Source organism: Oryctolagus cuniculus, chromosome 6 (genome assembly GCF_051225735.1).
Source record: "Oryctolagus cuniculus isolate XC-2025 breed Fujian yellow rabbit chromosome 6, ASM5122573v1, whole genome shotgun sequence".
NCBI lineage: Eukaryota > Metazoa > Chordata > Mammalia > Lagomorpha > Leporidae > Oryctolagus > Oryctolagus cuniculus.
The window spans coordinates 117,351,319-117,366,677 of NC_142872.1; the positions used below are offsets into that span (position 1 = coordinate 117,351,319).

General features: G+C 36.9%; 1 protein-coding gene across 1 annotated transcript in view; it reads left to right on the forward strand.

Moving 5' to 3' along the window:
• The window catches only part of SLC26A7 (solute carrier family 26 member 7), a 141,322-nt gene that overhangs the window by 93,615 nt on the left and 32,348 nt on the right, over positions 1 to 15,359 (forward strand). Inside the window, 4 exon segments of the mRNA NM_001195763.2 lie at positions 6,218 to 6,295; positions 7,565 to 7,660; positions 11,171 to 11,277; positions 12,291 to 12,357. Coding sequence (NP_001182692.2) covers positions 6,218 to 6,295; positions 7,565 to 7,660; positions 11,171 to 11,277; positions 12,291 to 12,357 — 348 coding nt within the window.

The window sequence follows — 15,359 nt, forward strand, 5'->3', positions numbered from 1 at the left end:
TTTATGTGGGTATAACTGAAAACTGACATGGTTTGAATAATGTGCTAGGCTAGCCAAGTCTTAAAAGTTTTGTTCTAATAGGGATATTTGTGAAAGTAGTTTTTTTTTATGTGATATGATCTCACAAAACAAACCCTTAAATGGTTCTCACTCTCTTAGGGACTAGACTTATACTCAGTAAATTAATCTAGAAGATGTAAAAGTCCCTCAACTTTTAGGCTAATGACAACCTGTTATTTTTAGGCTAATGACAACCTTGTTATTTGTCAAATGATTTTATTCAGAAACATTTTTGGTATTTCTGTAGTAAATACTGTCATACAGTATTTATGTTGAAAGTTATCTTTTTAACATACACGGATGCTCATATTTTTCCTGCTTAAAGTCCATGAAAGGCTGTGATAGATCTTAGAATTCAGACCTCCATGTTGCCTGCAAGGCTCTGAGTGCATCCACGCACAGCCTCACCTTGGGTTGTCCTCTACCTCATGTTCAGCTTTCTGGGCACATGGTCCTTTGTGCCTCACGGGCTCTGGTGTTGTTGTGGCTGCCTTCTCCTTCTCCCCTAAGTTCATTCCTGCTACCCTTCATATCTCACTGCCACTTTTGGGTCCGTTATGTTCTTTTCTTTCTGAGTCTTTAGTACTGTTTGACGTTAAAAGTGTACGAGTGTGATCATATGATTGATGTTTGCCTTCTACCTTTGCGTTAAAGTTCCCTGTATCCACTTTGTCTGGCTCCAGTCCTGTCATAGTTAGGTGTTAATAACTCTAAGAGGAAAGAATGAATGAAAAATGAAATTATCCAGTAATTCAGTTTTGCTGACATTAGAAGGGACAGGTCAGGCCAGGGAGTTTTTATTATCACTTAATATAGTATTTTTGAAGTTAAGAAAATACCACTAAAAGCTACACTTAGAATCCTATATATTACAGTTACTCTGTTCACTAGAAACAATATAAGCTACACAGGTAATTTAAATTTTCTGGTAACTGTATTTAAGAATTAATCTTAAAAATGTACTTGAATTTACCAATTAGAGACAAAATACTATTAACATTTATATAAATTAATTAATTTTACAGGGAGGGAGAGAACGCTCATCCACCGGTTCACTCCACAAATGCTTGTAACTCAGCCAAAGCTGGTGGCAGGGACCTAACTACTTGAATCATCCCTTAATGCCTCCCAGAGTGTGCATTGGATGGAAAGGGAATCAACATCAGCTAGGACCCAAAGCCAAGCATTCCAATATGGGAAGAAGGTGTCCCAATCTGTGGTGTAAGCACCATGCTGTTTCCGTATGGAATCTGCCTGGAGATTATGAATGCTATTTTTACATTATTTTTCTTTTACACTAAGGCTTTAAAATTTGATGTGTATTTCACATTTGCAGCACATCTTAATATGGACCAGTCACATTTCAAATTTCAACAGCTCAATAGCTGTACCTGGCTTTATTAGACAGTGAATTTAGAACCATTTTCTGTAAAAATGAGTTGATGATAAAGCCATTCAATGCATTAAAGAATAAAATGAAAATGTTTGAATTGAAATAACAAAAGATATCCATCATTTAATTCCAAGTGTTGTAACCAAAGGGTGACAACTTTTATTCTACACTTGTAGAAACCCTTTTTACAAGGATCTCTTTTGATTGGTATGCAAAACATGTATATCTAAGAAAGGCTATTTGGAGAATAAAAAAAATCTCCCTACTGCCTCAAAAACAACACACGAGACCTGCGTCGTGGCTTAGCTGATATTCCATGTGTGTGCCAGTTTGAGTTTTGGCTGCTACTCTTTCCATCCATCTCCCTGCTAATGAGCCTGGGAAAGCAGCAGCAGATGGCCCCTGCATCCATGTGGGAGACGTGGAAGAAGCCCTGGATCCTGACTTCAGCCTGGGCCAGTCCCGTATGTGGCCATCTGGGGAGTGAACCAGAGGATGAAAGATCTTTTTATCTCTTTCTCTCTCTCTCTCTCTCTCTCTCTCTCTCTTTATAACTCAGTCTTTCAAACATTTTTAAAAAAGAAAAATAGCACAAATATATGTTATCATTCTTTCTTCCCTCCTTGCCTCTGGATAATGTTAGTTAATGAGGGAGCTCAGCATTCCCCTGTCTCTCTACCCTGCATGCTTCTCTTTGATCCCAGAAGAGGAGATTTCCTGGGGCTCCTCCGGGAGTGCGGGAGGCGTCATGGTTCCCTGAGGGATGAGAGGCACCTCAATCATAACTGAAAACAACAGCTGCTCTATCTTTCTGCAAACTGGAATTTATCTCTGGATTCAATTTACCAAACTGTGTTTCTTTTATGAACATTGGGCTCATGGCTTTCATTGAAGCCTTTCTAATTTAGTCTTAGTTACCCAAGATTCATTCTCTCTCTTTCTCTTTTGTCCCATTGCATCTACTTCTCCATTCCCCTGCTTTCCACAAAGTTGTCATATAGTGAATTCTAGGTCTACTTTGCATTCTTTGACAGCTGCTTAGGAAGGAAATGACTGACACTTCCTTTTTCCTTCAGCAAACATTTAAGTGTGGATACCACTCATGCATGCAGTGGTCACCTATGTAAATAAGGCACAACAGATGTAATATTTGAAGACATAGCGAGAAGATCATGTAGGTTACTTTATTATCTTTTATGTAAAATTAACTTTTATGTGCAATTAGCTGTGATTTTAAATAAAAAATTATCTTTGGCCATTTAATTAGTGTGACATTGCAAGAACTGAAGAGTAAAATACTTAGACAATATTTGCTGCTTGGATAATTAAGGATGTGAGTGTTGTTCTTTACTAATTACAATGTAAGTCAACCTGGAACTTATTAAGAAGGAACTACTTAACTTTTGTTTGTGTTCTGAGATTAAATAAAAGGGGAACATGTTTATCTCTCTTGTTCTGATTGTAACTTGCCTTCAAAAATGTTTCTCTGGATAGATCAAAGATATGCAAAAAAGTGTTTCCTTATGTACAAAGTAATTTTCATAGATATTCAGAAAATGGTTGATATTTAGAAATATAGCTAGTGAATTATGATAGAAAGCTGAAGTTTGAAAATAATTGTATAAGGGCTGGTGCTTTGGCATAGTGAGTAAACCTCCACCTGCAGTGCTGACATCCCATATGGGTGCCAGTTTGAGTCCTGGTTGTTCCACTTCTGATCCAGCTCCCTGCTAACGCACCTAAGAAAACAGTGGAAAATGACCCAAGTGCTTGGGAGCCTGCATCCACATGGGAGAACTGGAAGACACTCCGGGCACCTGGCATTGGCCTGGCCCAGCCCCAGCTGTTGTAGCCATTTGGGGAGTAAACCAGCAGATGGAAGATTTCTCTCTCTGTCTCTTCCCCTCTCTCTCTGTAAATAAATCTTTTAAGAAATAAAATAATTGTTTAGCATTGCAAATATCTGATCTTAGTTTAACTTCTTTTTTTTAAATTGCCAAGTTGGCTGATTATGGAATGATGGACTGCATAATTTCAGATTTTAAAAAAAATTCAAACTTCAGTGCCTGGGCCTCTTATTTATGGAGTGAATGAATATCACTATTTTGAAAGTTTTGAAGGCAGACACTATTCTATTATTAGTTTCCATGACTAGGGACAGATATATTTGGCAGAACTGGTAAGGGTTGCTCGTCCAATTAAGTTTACTTGTCTTTTGATGTAGTGCATAAAAAAAAAAATGAAACAAGTCCATTCAGGTTTCTGGCATAAAGCATTTGCATACATGGTCTATTTCATTATGACTCACAACATTAAACAAATAGTTTGTTAATCTTTGCGAAATAAAATCCATTTAACTTTTAACTTACTTTGCCTACAAGATTGAATTGTAATCCAGTGAGTGCTGTTGATGTATATACAAAACACCATGCCGATAAAAAACAGTTAAATATCGTTTGGAAGAAAAGCCCAAGTGTACTTGTAATTTACTATTTCTGCATAAAATTGTGGAGTTGCATTGTAATTTCTATAACAACTTTAGTGCATTGTAATATATCTAGGAATCTTAAAATAAATTTGGCTTTCATGAGTCCTGGTGCAGTACCTATCCCCTATTACCTTCATGTCTTCTAACTCCCTAGCTTTCTGACCTTGGGCAAGTCACTTTGCCTCTCTGTGCCTCAAATCCTTCCAAGGAGTGTTGACTGTGACTGCTCAAAGTTCGTTTCAATGCTTGAGATTTAGGATTCTGTTTTCAGAAACACTGTAGATGTATGAGTGAAGAGTTCCACAAAAGGGGTGCATGCCATTGTCTTTTGTCTTGCAGTAGCTCTTAGTAGCTGGTGTCTTTTTATTTCCATATAAACATGGGTTTACTGAGTCAACTTACTGGACTTTCTGGATGGATCCTATAGCTTTCATAGTCGAGTGGAATGACAAGCATTTTATTTTATTGTTTTAAAAATTTTTAATATGTAAAATCACCAGTGACTCCTAAGTAATCAGTGTAGTGATGACCTAGTGTACTGTAACCTTTTGTAGACAATTATTGGTTCCCTAATGGTTTCTCACATAAGAATTGTTATTCCCATTATGTGCTGACGATTCCCACTAACTATGGATGGAACACCAGATTCCCTCAGACTCTTCCCATACAGGTCAGTTCCTATGTCTGTTCTTGAGTGACCACTGGATTGGCTGGATATTTATAGCCACCTCCACTCCATTCCCCACTTCCCACAATATACCTTTTAATAGTGCTAGGCTCAGGATGAGCACTGCTGCTGGGCTGACTCTGGGTATACCCATATATATAAACAATTATTACAGATCCTTCCCCTAATTTCCTTTTCGTAAATATTCAGGTTTAAGAGGTATAGTTCCAGTTAGTAAAATCCACCCTTTTTAGTTATATAGTTCACTTGATTTGGAAGAGTATATTCCTGTGTAACCACAAACACAATCAGGATATAGAATATTTTCTATCACCCCACCAAGTTTCCTTATGCTCCTTTGTGACCATTTCTTTGACCCCAACTTCTAGCCTCTGGCATCCCATAATTAGTCTTTTTTCAGAATGTTGTACATATGAAATCTGAAAGTATACAGCTTTCTGTGTCTAGTCCAGCTACCTTCCTAGGCTTACTGGGATTGAATTTCAGCCATATTCTTTTTTAATTGCTGAGTAGTATTCTGTTGTATGGATATGGCACAATTTATTCACTAATTAGTGTATATTCACAGTATTTACAAATTTAAGTATTTATGAGTAGTTTCTATAAATGTATGTACAAGTTCATGTAGGTATATATTTTCATTTCTCTTAGGCAGTCCTGGGTCTTTTGATGTGTGCTTAACTTCATATGCCAAAATGTGCCATATCACATTTTCACCAGCAATGCCTGGGAACTCCAATTGTTCTGAGTCCTTGAAGCCATTGATACCGATTGTTTGTTTAAATATTGATTTTTTAACTCAAGACATTCTAATCCAAATTCCCTTTTATATCTCCATAATGGTGTTCTAGACTTCTTTGTGGTCGTGAGAAATCCCTTTTTTCTTGTTATAATGACAATTTGGCCAAACATTTTTGTTCATTTGCTTCTGTGAAATCAAGTTCTCGATTAAATGGAACATAGTTACGTGAGTCAGGTGTTTTGAGTTGCCTTTTGTCAGCAGCCTGAGTGGGTTAGAACATGATTCTGATGGCTTTTTAGGATTAGTAAAAGTAAGTCTATTCCACTATCAGAGATGGTGTCTAATCTCACATAACCACTTCATAACTAGAGCCATTACTAACAAAGAACTCCAAAGAAGAGGGTAAATGCTTCCTGGGAATTTGTCATCAGCACAGAAAACTCTAAGTGTATTTTCAGTTTTTGCTCAAACAATCCCTACAAAATAGGAGAGGAGTCAGGGTAAACAACAACAGGCTATAGAATTTTTAATTGAAATGTCACTTTCACTATTAAACAAAAAGCCATTGCTGTGATATGTGATAAAAGTGGATGGTGTCCTATTTCTTTGTGTGGAATTACTTTTCTCTCTTCAGTGACTTAATTTGATGGCACCAGTTTGTCAGCTGTCATGTTTGGCTTCCCTCAGCTGCAAAATATAGATAATGACACTCTATGCAGTTTAACAATTATTGCCAATGTTTTGTTACTTCTAATCAAGATGAACTAAGAATAATATCCCCCTCCCATAGCTTTAGAATAATAAAATGTTCAAGGCTTTCTTTTTTGTCTGTCTTGTATTTTACAGGTGGCTTGTCTAATATCTTGCATTTTCGTCCTTATAGTCATCTATGCAATAGGACCTCTGCTTTATTGGCTGCCCATGGTACAGTAGTGTTTTTTTTTTTTCACTATCTATATTGTAACTTTACTTTTGATGAGAATCATTGTATATAAAATTTCTTAGATGCATATCCTCAATAATCCTAAATCTGAAAACCATGTTATATAAATAAAGTTTGAATGGGGGAAAGGTGGACTGATGGCACATTTGATGAGGCAAGAATAGGTACCCCATGTCTATTTCCTAATTCTTTGGCTCTCGTGTCAAAAATGGCATTGTGGAACTGGATTTATTCAGTATTTATCTAGGGGTGGAACTAAGCATTCTCCCTAATAAGAAGCGGACTTTGGAAGAATTTTATCAGAACTTAGAAAATGTGTCCTGGGGCAAGAGGCTATTGAACAAAACACGTTTTCCCACTCTTGACACATGCTTTATATGAAGTGACTAGTATCAGTCAGTCACCTTGCCCTTCAAAAGCCTGAAGCACCAACATGATACAAAGAATACCCCAGTCTTCAGAGAACTGAGCAATTTTGTTCCTTTGTTTCTAAATCTTCAGTTGCGTAATCAGAGTATATTATTTCCATGAGAAGACTGCTCAATAATCAAATCTAGTTTCCAAAAGTTGTTTGAATATCTTTAGGTGGAACTAGATAATTGATAGTTAAAGAAATTGCAAAAATATGTGATATATATGTGTATTTTACAACCAACACATTTCAAGCAAATGGCAGTGAATAATCATAGTTAAGGGCACATTCAGCTTTGTGACATTCACCCTTAGAATTCCTCAGATTTGTTTTACTTTTTTTGTTGTTTTTTTTTTTTAAGATTTATATATTTATTTGAAAGGCAGAGTTAGAGAGAGGCAGAGGCAGAGAGAGGTCTTCCATCACTGGTTCATTCCTAAATGACTGCAATGGTCAGAGCTGTGCCGATCAGAAGCCAAGAGCCAGGAGATTCTTCTGGGTCTCGCATGCAGGTGCAGAGAACCAAGCACTTGGACCATCTTCTACTGCTTTCCCAGGCCATAGCAGAGAGCTGAATGGGAAGTGGAGCAGCTGGGACTCAAACCGGTGCTCATATGGGATGCTGGCACTGCAAGCGGTGACTTTACCTGCTATACCACAGTGCTAGCCCCTATTTTCCTTTTTTTAGCCTTAATTTTTAGAATAGGATGTATTTTGCCCTATTGATGATTACTTTCTCTAATACTTTAAAACCAAGCAAATAAAAATAATTTGGACCTTTTATATTTAGACTAAAATTTTGGTCTTGCTTCTTCATCAACTTATTTTTTATTTGTAGTGTGTTCTTGCAAGTATTATTGTTGTGGGACTGAAAGGAATGCTAATACAGTTCCGGGATTTAAAAAAGTATTGGAATGTGGATAAAATTGATTGGGTAAGTAAAAATTTGACCTAAAATTTTCCTCTTTGGCTTAAGTACATGTTACCAAATAAACTCTAATACCATTATTTATAGAAAATATATTTAGTTATCTGAGACCTGTATGCTTTATCAGTTACCTTTCTAAAATCGTAATAAATGCATTTAAACATAAGTTGTCTGTAGTTATAAGAAACAGAAATGGAATTTTTCAAATTTGATGAATGTGTAATTTACAACTTTTGAAGAAATGCTAACTAACTTGAGTGGTTTGGAAAAACCCAATTTACCTTATGATTTTTTTAACAATTTATTTATTTATTTGAAAGGCAGATTTTACAGAGAGGCAGAGAGAGAGAGAGAGAGAGAAAGGTCTTCCATCTGCTGGTTCACTTCCCAAATGGCCATAAAATGGCTGGAGCTGCACCAATCTGAAGCCAAGAGCCAGGAACTTCTTCTGGGTCTTTCACACAGGTGCAGGGTTCCAAGGACTTGGGCCATCTTCCACTGCTTTCCCCAGGCCATAGCAGAGAGCTGAATTGGAAGTGGAGCAGCCGGGACTCAAACCAGCAGCTGTGTGGGATGCCAGCACTGCAGGTGGCGGCTTTACCTGCTATGCCACAGCACCGGCCCCACCTTATGATTTAATTCTGGAAGCAAGTATTGTTAAGAAGGACACACCTACAAGAATCTCTTGAAATAATGAGGAAATAGAGATCCAGATTCAGTCCTGGCAGAGCTAAGTTTGAGTAACTGAAAACTGGGAATAGAATTCATATCTACAAAGATGTCATGAAAATGTAGTATAATAGGTCATGGAGCGGCAAGGTGACTCAGTGGTTGCTAAAGTGTGCTTCACACTGATGCATTTTCAAAAAGAGCGAGGATTTATATGTTCCCTACTTAATATCAGCTTTGGGGTTAGTTTGTGATTGTAGGGTATAAGTGCAAAATAAGGAGGAAGGGAATATTTGAGAACACATGATGAAAAATATAAAAGACAATAGGGGCCCAAGAGCTACCCAATTTCTGATAAATGTGACACCAACATTTGGGTCTTTTACAGGAACTGTCACAGAGTACTGTTGGGACTTACTCTAACCAAGGGAACTATTTCTGATCTATGTTATTAATTTCTATTTGATATTTTTTTCAAAGCTGTAAGAGTAGCCCCAGGACATAATTAAGCATTAAGAGCCGAGCTTATTATTGATGATGTTGTGAGAGAGTAAATATGCTTTAAAAATAGAACCAGATGGTCTCAAAACTTTGGGTTGCTCTGATGAATCCTGGCCTCCAGCTTTGCGGGACATTAACTGGCAGGGACCAGGATCTTTAGTTCGCTATGCCATTTTGAATCATGGAGCTTGATCAGCAGGAACTGGACTTATAGAGCCTGTGGTGGCATGTTACTCTGTCTCAGTCAGACTCAGCATTCAGGGATGAGCAAAGACTCATGGTTATCAAAGAAAGTTGAATTAATGATCAAAAACTAAAATCTTAATTTGTATATGGTTGAATACAATGGAATACAGTAGGAAGAAAGCATGTACCATCTATAAACAGAAGACTCAAATGACTGTTGAGTCGTGAATAGCCTATGAGATGATAGGCTGGAAATGATGTCAAAATAAATAATTTGGCAATAAATTTGTAGATGGTGGCTCTTAATGTGAGAGTCATTTTAAATATATTTTCTCTTTCACTCTACAGTGTTTTTCCCATATCAAAAGGAATTTTACAGATAACAATCCTTTCATCTGCCTCCAAGGTCTCAGATTTTCAAAATAATCTATTGTTAATCTCTCAAGTGCAATGTAGATAGATAATACAGACATGGGGAAAAGTGTTCCAAGTTAAAAAAAAATGTTTCTAACTTGTCTGGGGAAAAAACCCAATCCCAAAGATTCTATGCTATTTTCATTCAGGGTATGGAGTAGTTTCAAACGCTTCCATTCGTGTATGGAATTGGATTATGTTTTGTTTTGTTTATTTATTTGAAAGTCAGAGCTATAGTGAGAGGGGGAGAGACAGAGACACAGAGTTCTTCCATCCATTGGTTCATTTCCCAGATGGCAGGAAAGGCCAGCACAGGGCCAGGCCAAAGCCGGGAGCCAGGAACTTCATCCAGGTCTTCCTCCTGCATGCAGGAGCCCGAGCACTTGCACCACCTTTGTTTCCTTTTTTCAAGCCATTATCAGGGAGCTGGACCAGAAGTCAAGAAGTTAGAACTGAAACCAGCACCCACATGGGATGCCAACTGTGCAGGTGGTGAGTTTCCCTGCTACGCACAGCGCCAGCCCCTGGATTTATGTTTTAAAGTGATAACACAACTATTGGAAAAGAAAGATACCAATACAGAATAGTAAGCACAGAAAAAGTGATATAGGCTATTCGGAGGAAAGCGAGTATTTGAAAATTTTGTGAGCCTGCTATTGGTTAAATGCTAGATTTTGTGTTTAGGAAGTATAATTTTCTGAATCTCACTAATTATCTTGCTTTTACAGATTTTTTTTGGTATCACTAAATCTGGAAATGTCAATTCTAATATAATATCTTGTTGCAAATTATAATTTTTAAGGGGTGGCCAAACTACAATGACTTTGGAATTCCAACTAAAGGAGAGTTTCTTGAATCTTTTGGAATGTTCTCAAGAATCATATCTAATTTTGTGGTTTTCACAATAAGTGACCCTTTGTAAAAAAAAATGATTTTTATATTGACTGACCTAAGAGTAACATGTTAGCATTATTTGATTCATTTTAAACTACTACATTAGTTGTTTTTATAGCAATCTTAGAAAATAGAATATTGTCAGGCATAAAAAAATCTGCAAGCAATTGTTTATAATATTATCACATTCAGGGGCTGGCACTTTGGCGTAGTAGGTTAAGCCTCTGCCTGTGGCACCGATATCCCATTTGGATGTCAGTTCAAGTCTTGTCTGTTCCACTTCTGACCCAGCTTCCTGTTGATGCACCTGGGGAAGCAGCAGAATATGGCCAAGGACTAAGACCCTGCATCCATGTAGGAGACCTGGAAGAAGCTTCTGGCTCCTGGCTTCAGGTCGGCCCAACTCTGGCCATTTGGGTAGTGAACCAGCAGATAAAAGATCTCCCTCTGTCTCTCTCTCTCTTCTCTGTAACTCTGCCACTCAAATAAATAAATAAATCTTAAAAAAATATTATTACCTTCAATGAAAAAGCAGTGGGAAATTATGGCATGCTTTTCAGTCACACACATCTACCAACTCCTTACAGATCTTAAATATCGTGTTTGCCCTGGGTTGAAGGAAGGATTGGCAGCACGGAAATAAAAGAATGAAAATTTCCTAGTTCTGTTGCTGAGATTCTATGGGAGCTAGGATTTGTTTCTATATTCTTGGGCCCTTATTTTTCATTTCATCAATAGCATATTCTTGCTTAGAGGTTTGGAGGTGATAAGATTGTAGAATAACATTGTGAGGACCTTAGCAATTACAAAGAAGATGAGATTCACATCTTGTGCTTCCTGTTTCTCTTCCAGGGTATCTGGGTTAGTACATATGTGTTTACAATCTGCTTTGCTGCCAACGTGGGACTGTTGTTTGGTGTTGTCTGTACCATAGCTATAGTGATAGGACGCTTCCCAAGGTAAGATCTGATTCAAATGTTCTGTTTACATTGACACAGCAGCAAAGCATGAGGGTACTTCAAAAATTCATGGAAAATGGAATTAAAAGATGCAAAAAAATTTAATACGTGCACATTGTTTTCATAATATGCATTTTCATGAACTTTTTGAAGATCTTTCTTTTGTGATGTTGCCAGTTACTTCATTTCTATATAACATATATAAAACTATAATCATGTTTTGTATGCTATGAGCAAATTAGAGGCAGATTAGAAAATGTTTTATCTACATATGATATGTAACATTGTTGGCCTTATGAAAAAAATATCAACATTATAAAAGAGAATATATAAAATCTATCAAAATAAACCCTTTAGCTACATTATACTACATCATAGAGATTTTTTAATTCAGTGAAAGGATATGGTATACAATGAAAAACAAACCATACAAAGATGTTATCATTTGGAAAATTAAATAACTAAGAACTTTTAGTTTTCAGAAAATACATATACATAATTTCTAGATAAATTGTTGAATAATACACTGTCTCTTTTTGTGTACTTATGAAACTTCCACGAACCATTTCCTTGTTTTGATCAATTCTTTTTCTGCTTCCGGAGTGTTTACCTACTGGAATCTACACACATATACACACTCATTATTATATGTTCCCATTGTGCTGTTGATTCCCTCTTTACTTCCTTTCCTTAAACGTAAAATCTTATCAAATATTATGTGCTCTGTGGACATTTTTTGCAATGCTTTACCCGTCCACTTTCTGTAGCTTGCAGATAATGATCTCTGGGAACCCCAGGGAAGTAATTTACATGTATTAATCTCTACTTAGGTGCCATTGTTGTTATCCACTATTCTGGACTATCACAGATATTTTATGAATAAATGGGTCATAGGATCTAAATCATTTCAGACATGTTCTAATTGTTAAGATAAAACTGCTTACCAATTTTGTTGCTTCCTTATTAATCTAGTGATTAAGAAATAATTTATTTTCTATCTGACTTTATTTTAGGTCAATGACTCTAAGCATAAAAAACATGAAAGAAATGGAATTTAAAGTGAAGACAGAAATAGATGAAGTAAGTTTATTTTCATTTTTCTTTATGTAATTATTAATAACTTTTGTGGGTGATAAATTCAAAGATATTATAAGAAGCAGATAAATTATGACATTTAAAACATGAAAATTTGATTTTTCATTAGCATGAAGTTCCAACAGTTATACAAGACCACCAAACACTTGGCAATGGACATGCAAAAAATCAATACAACAAATTAAAATCTCTATGGATTGAGTGTTCAGATAAGACCACATCATTGCTCATAGAAATATAGCTCACAGTAGAATCATGGCCCTTATTAGTTCAGGCATTTGGACATCTCTTTCAGTACTAAATTTATATAATGTAATCAAACTGAACTGATAGTCTATTATAAATTAAGGATGGAGGAAAATAGAGAATAAGAAAGGAATAAAGCTTAGTTGGCTCATCTTGTTGTTGGTATGTTTCTTTTTAAAACTGGATGAGAGTATTTTAGTAGAGGGTCATTTAATCTGATGATTCTGGAAATGCCTATATGATTGGATTCTTTCATAGTGGACACCTTATTTTATATATACCTAAATTTTTTACTTGAAAGTTGCAGAAAGAGGGAGAGAGGGAGGGAGAGAGAGAGAGAGAGCACTGAGAGAACAAACTTTTTTCTGATGGTTCATTGTTAAATGCCCTCATTGGGAAGGGCTGGGCGTGGCCGAGATTAGGGAACTGGAACTCAATCTGGATCTCCCATGTGGATGGCTAGGATTCATGTGTTTGCTTCCTCCCAGGGTATGCACTGGCATGAAGCATTAATAGGAAGCAGAGCTCGGACTTGAATCTAGGTACTCCAATATGGAATGCAAGCACCCTGAGGGACGTTTTAACAGCTGTGCCAAATGCCCATCTTCAGAGACTTGGTTCAGAAAACAGCTCACATAAATTGTTTTGCTTTACCCATGCTTAGGAAGCGTATTTGGTAGTATTTGAATTCTAGGTTCTAGTTTGAAGGGATGACCACAATAGTTTAAAGAGAGGGAGAGAAATATTGACTTCCATTATTTTTGCTAATTAAAAAAACATGCCCTCTCGGGGCCAGCACTGTGACACAGAGGGTTAAAGCCCTGGCCTGAAGCACCGGCATCCCATATTGGCCCTGTTCTAGTCCCGGCTGCTCCTCTTCCAATCAAGCTCTCTGCTATGGCCTGGGAAAGCAGTACAAAATGGCCCAAGTCCTCAGGCCCCTGCACCTGTGTGGGAGACCTGGAAGATCTCCTGGCTCCTGGCTTCAGATTGGTGCAGCTCCAGCCATTGCGCCATCTGGGGGGTGAACCAGTGGATGGAAGACCTCTCTCTCTCGGTCTCTACCTCTCTCTGTAACTCTGTCTTTCAAATAAATAAATGAAAAAAAAAATGCCCTTTCTTTAAACCTATTTTGTAAATGTTTGACTAACTCCATCTCATTTATTTTTCACATTCACTGGTTTCGGTACCACATGATTCCCCTTAGAACGGAGAGAACCAGCTTCCTACAAGAAGAATCAATGTCAGGGTATTTCCAATTTTCTGGAAAGTAGGACATAGCATCAGGAGGCCTTCAATGATTTCCAAGGGCAATGGGCTGTGTTCTTAGCAAGTGTGGAAAGTATACACTTACAGAGAGCTATTTGAATTCAGACTTTTAGGGTGTTCCAGGCTGAAGTTTTCCACTCACTTTGCCTTGTTTTTTACCTTATAATTTCTATGGCCATGAAGTGTCTGTATAAAGTTTCAGACTTAGTTTGTGGGCCCCTGAAGTCCTCTGTATACCCATCCTGCATGTGCGCATGCTCTAACCTTGACTGTTTTCAACATAAAAATCACTAGTGAATGAATCTGTCTATTCCTTACCTTCTTGTGAATTAGGGTCTGAATGTGGAAGTGCCAGTTTTCTCTGCGTCTCAATCTTGATTCTGGTTCCAGTCTAGTCATCTGCCTCCCCGCCCCCGAATTATAACTGTTGCATGGAAATCTCATGTTATTTAAAATATTATACCTCATTAGTTATTTAGTGCTTTGTGTCAAAAAATGAGGACAAAAAAACTAAGGGCAAGATTTGAATACAATTAGGTGAAGTTTTTAGCTAACTTAGAATAAATGATCATCTTTTTATGTTTTTTTATGTATTCTCTAACCCCTCTTTATATGGAATACCTATTTCCATTTTGGAAATCTCTTCCCATGCAGTGAATTCAACCCCATTGAGAAGGTCTTTTCTGGAACTCTCTCTCTCTCTCTCTCTATATATATATATATATATAAATTTTCATATTACCTTATATGAGCATATTAGCACAATCATGTGGTGTGATTAGTGGGTAGATCTAAGATTTGATGTTTTTTGATACCTAACTATGAGAAGTCCAAGAATTAATGTTTTATTTCTGTTGCTTAAGGGTTTCTCTCATGATGAAAAATCAGTTTCGCAATTTAGTCTGTTTTCTTGACTTTTTGTTGCAAATCTTCTCACTTTCTAGTGTTTAGTTTTATACCTAAAGAAACATTTTTGATGGCTAGCTTTAAATATTTACCTAATTTGAAAAGTGAAGAACCTGAGAGAAGTTAAATGAATTGTCCCAATCACTTATCTAATATTTTTCTCCATTTCTTCCTTCTTTCTTTTCCTTTCATCTTTCTTTCCCTCTGCCTGTATGCGTCCCTCTTTTCTATGTCTCCTCCTCTAAGTTAGTGCTAAAACCAGAAGGAGTTTTATTGCTATATTAGTTAGTAAGCAGTTATTATTTCACAGAATTTACCGCCCTGTCAATTTCTAGATCAACCATTTGTCCCAAAGATCATAGAGAAGGTGGTTTGGTTGCACAGCAGCAAGTGAGGCCAGTAATAACTGAGGAAATGGCCAATGCAGACATGCTTGTGTCAAAACTTTTTCTTCTCATTTTCTGAATCTCTCACCTACCTCCTGCAAACCAGTGTAATCTAGGACTGCACAAAGTGAAATAACATTCCTGACGGTACCTCTCCTCTTTTTCTAGTTACATTTCAGC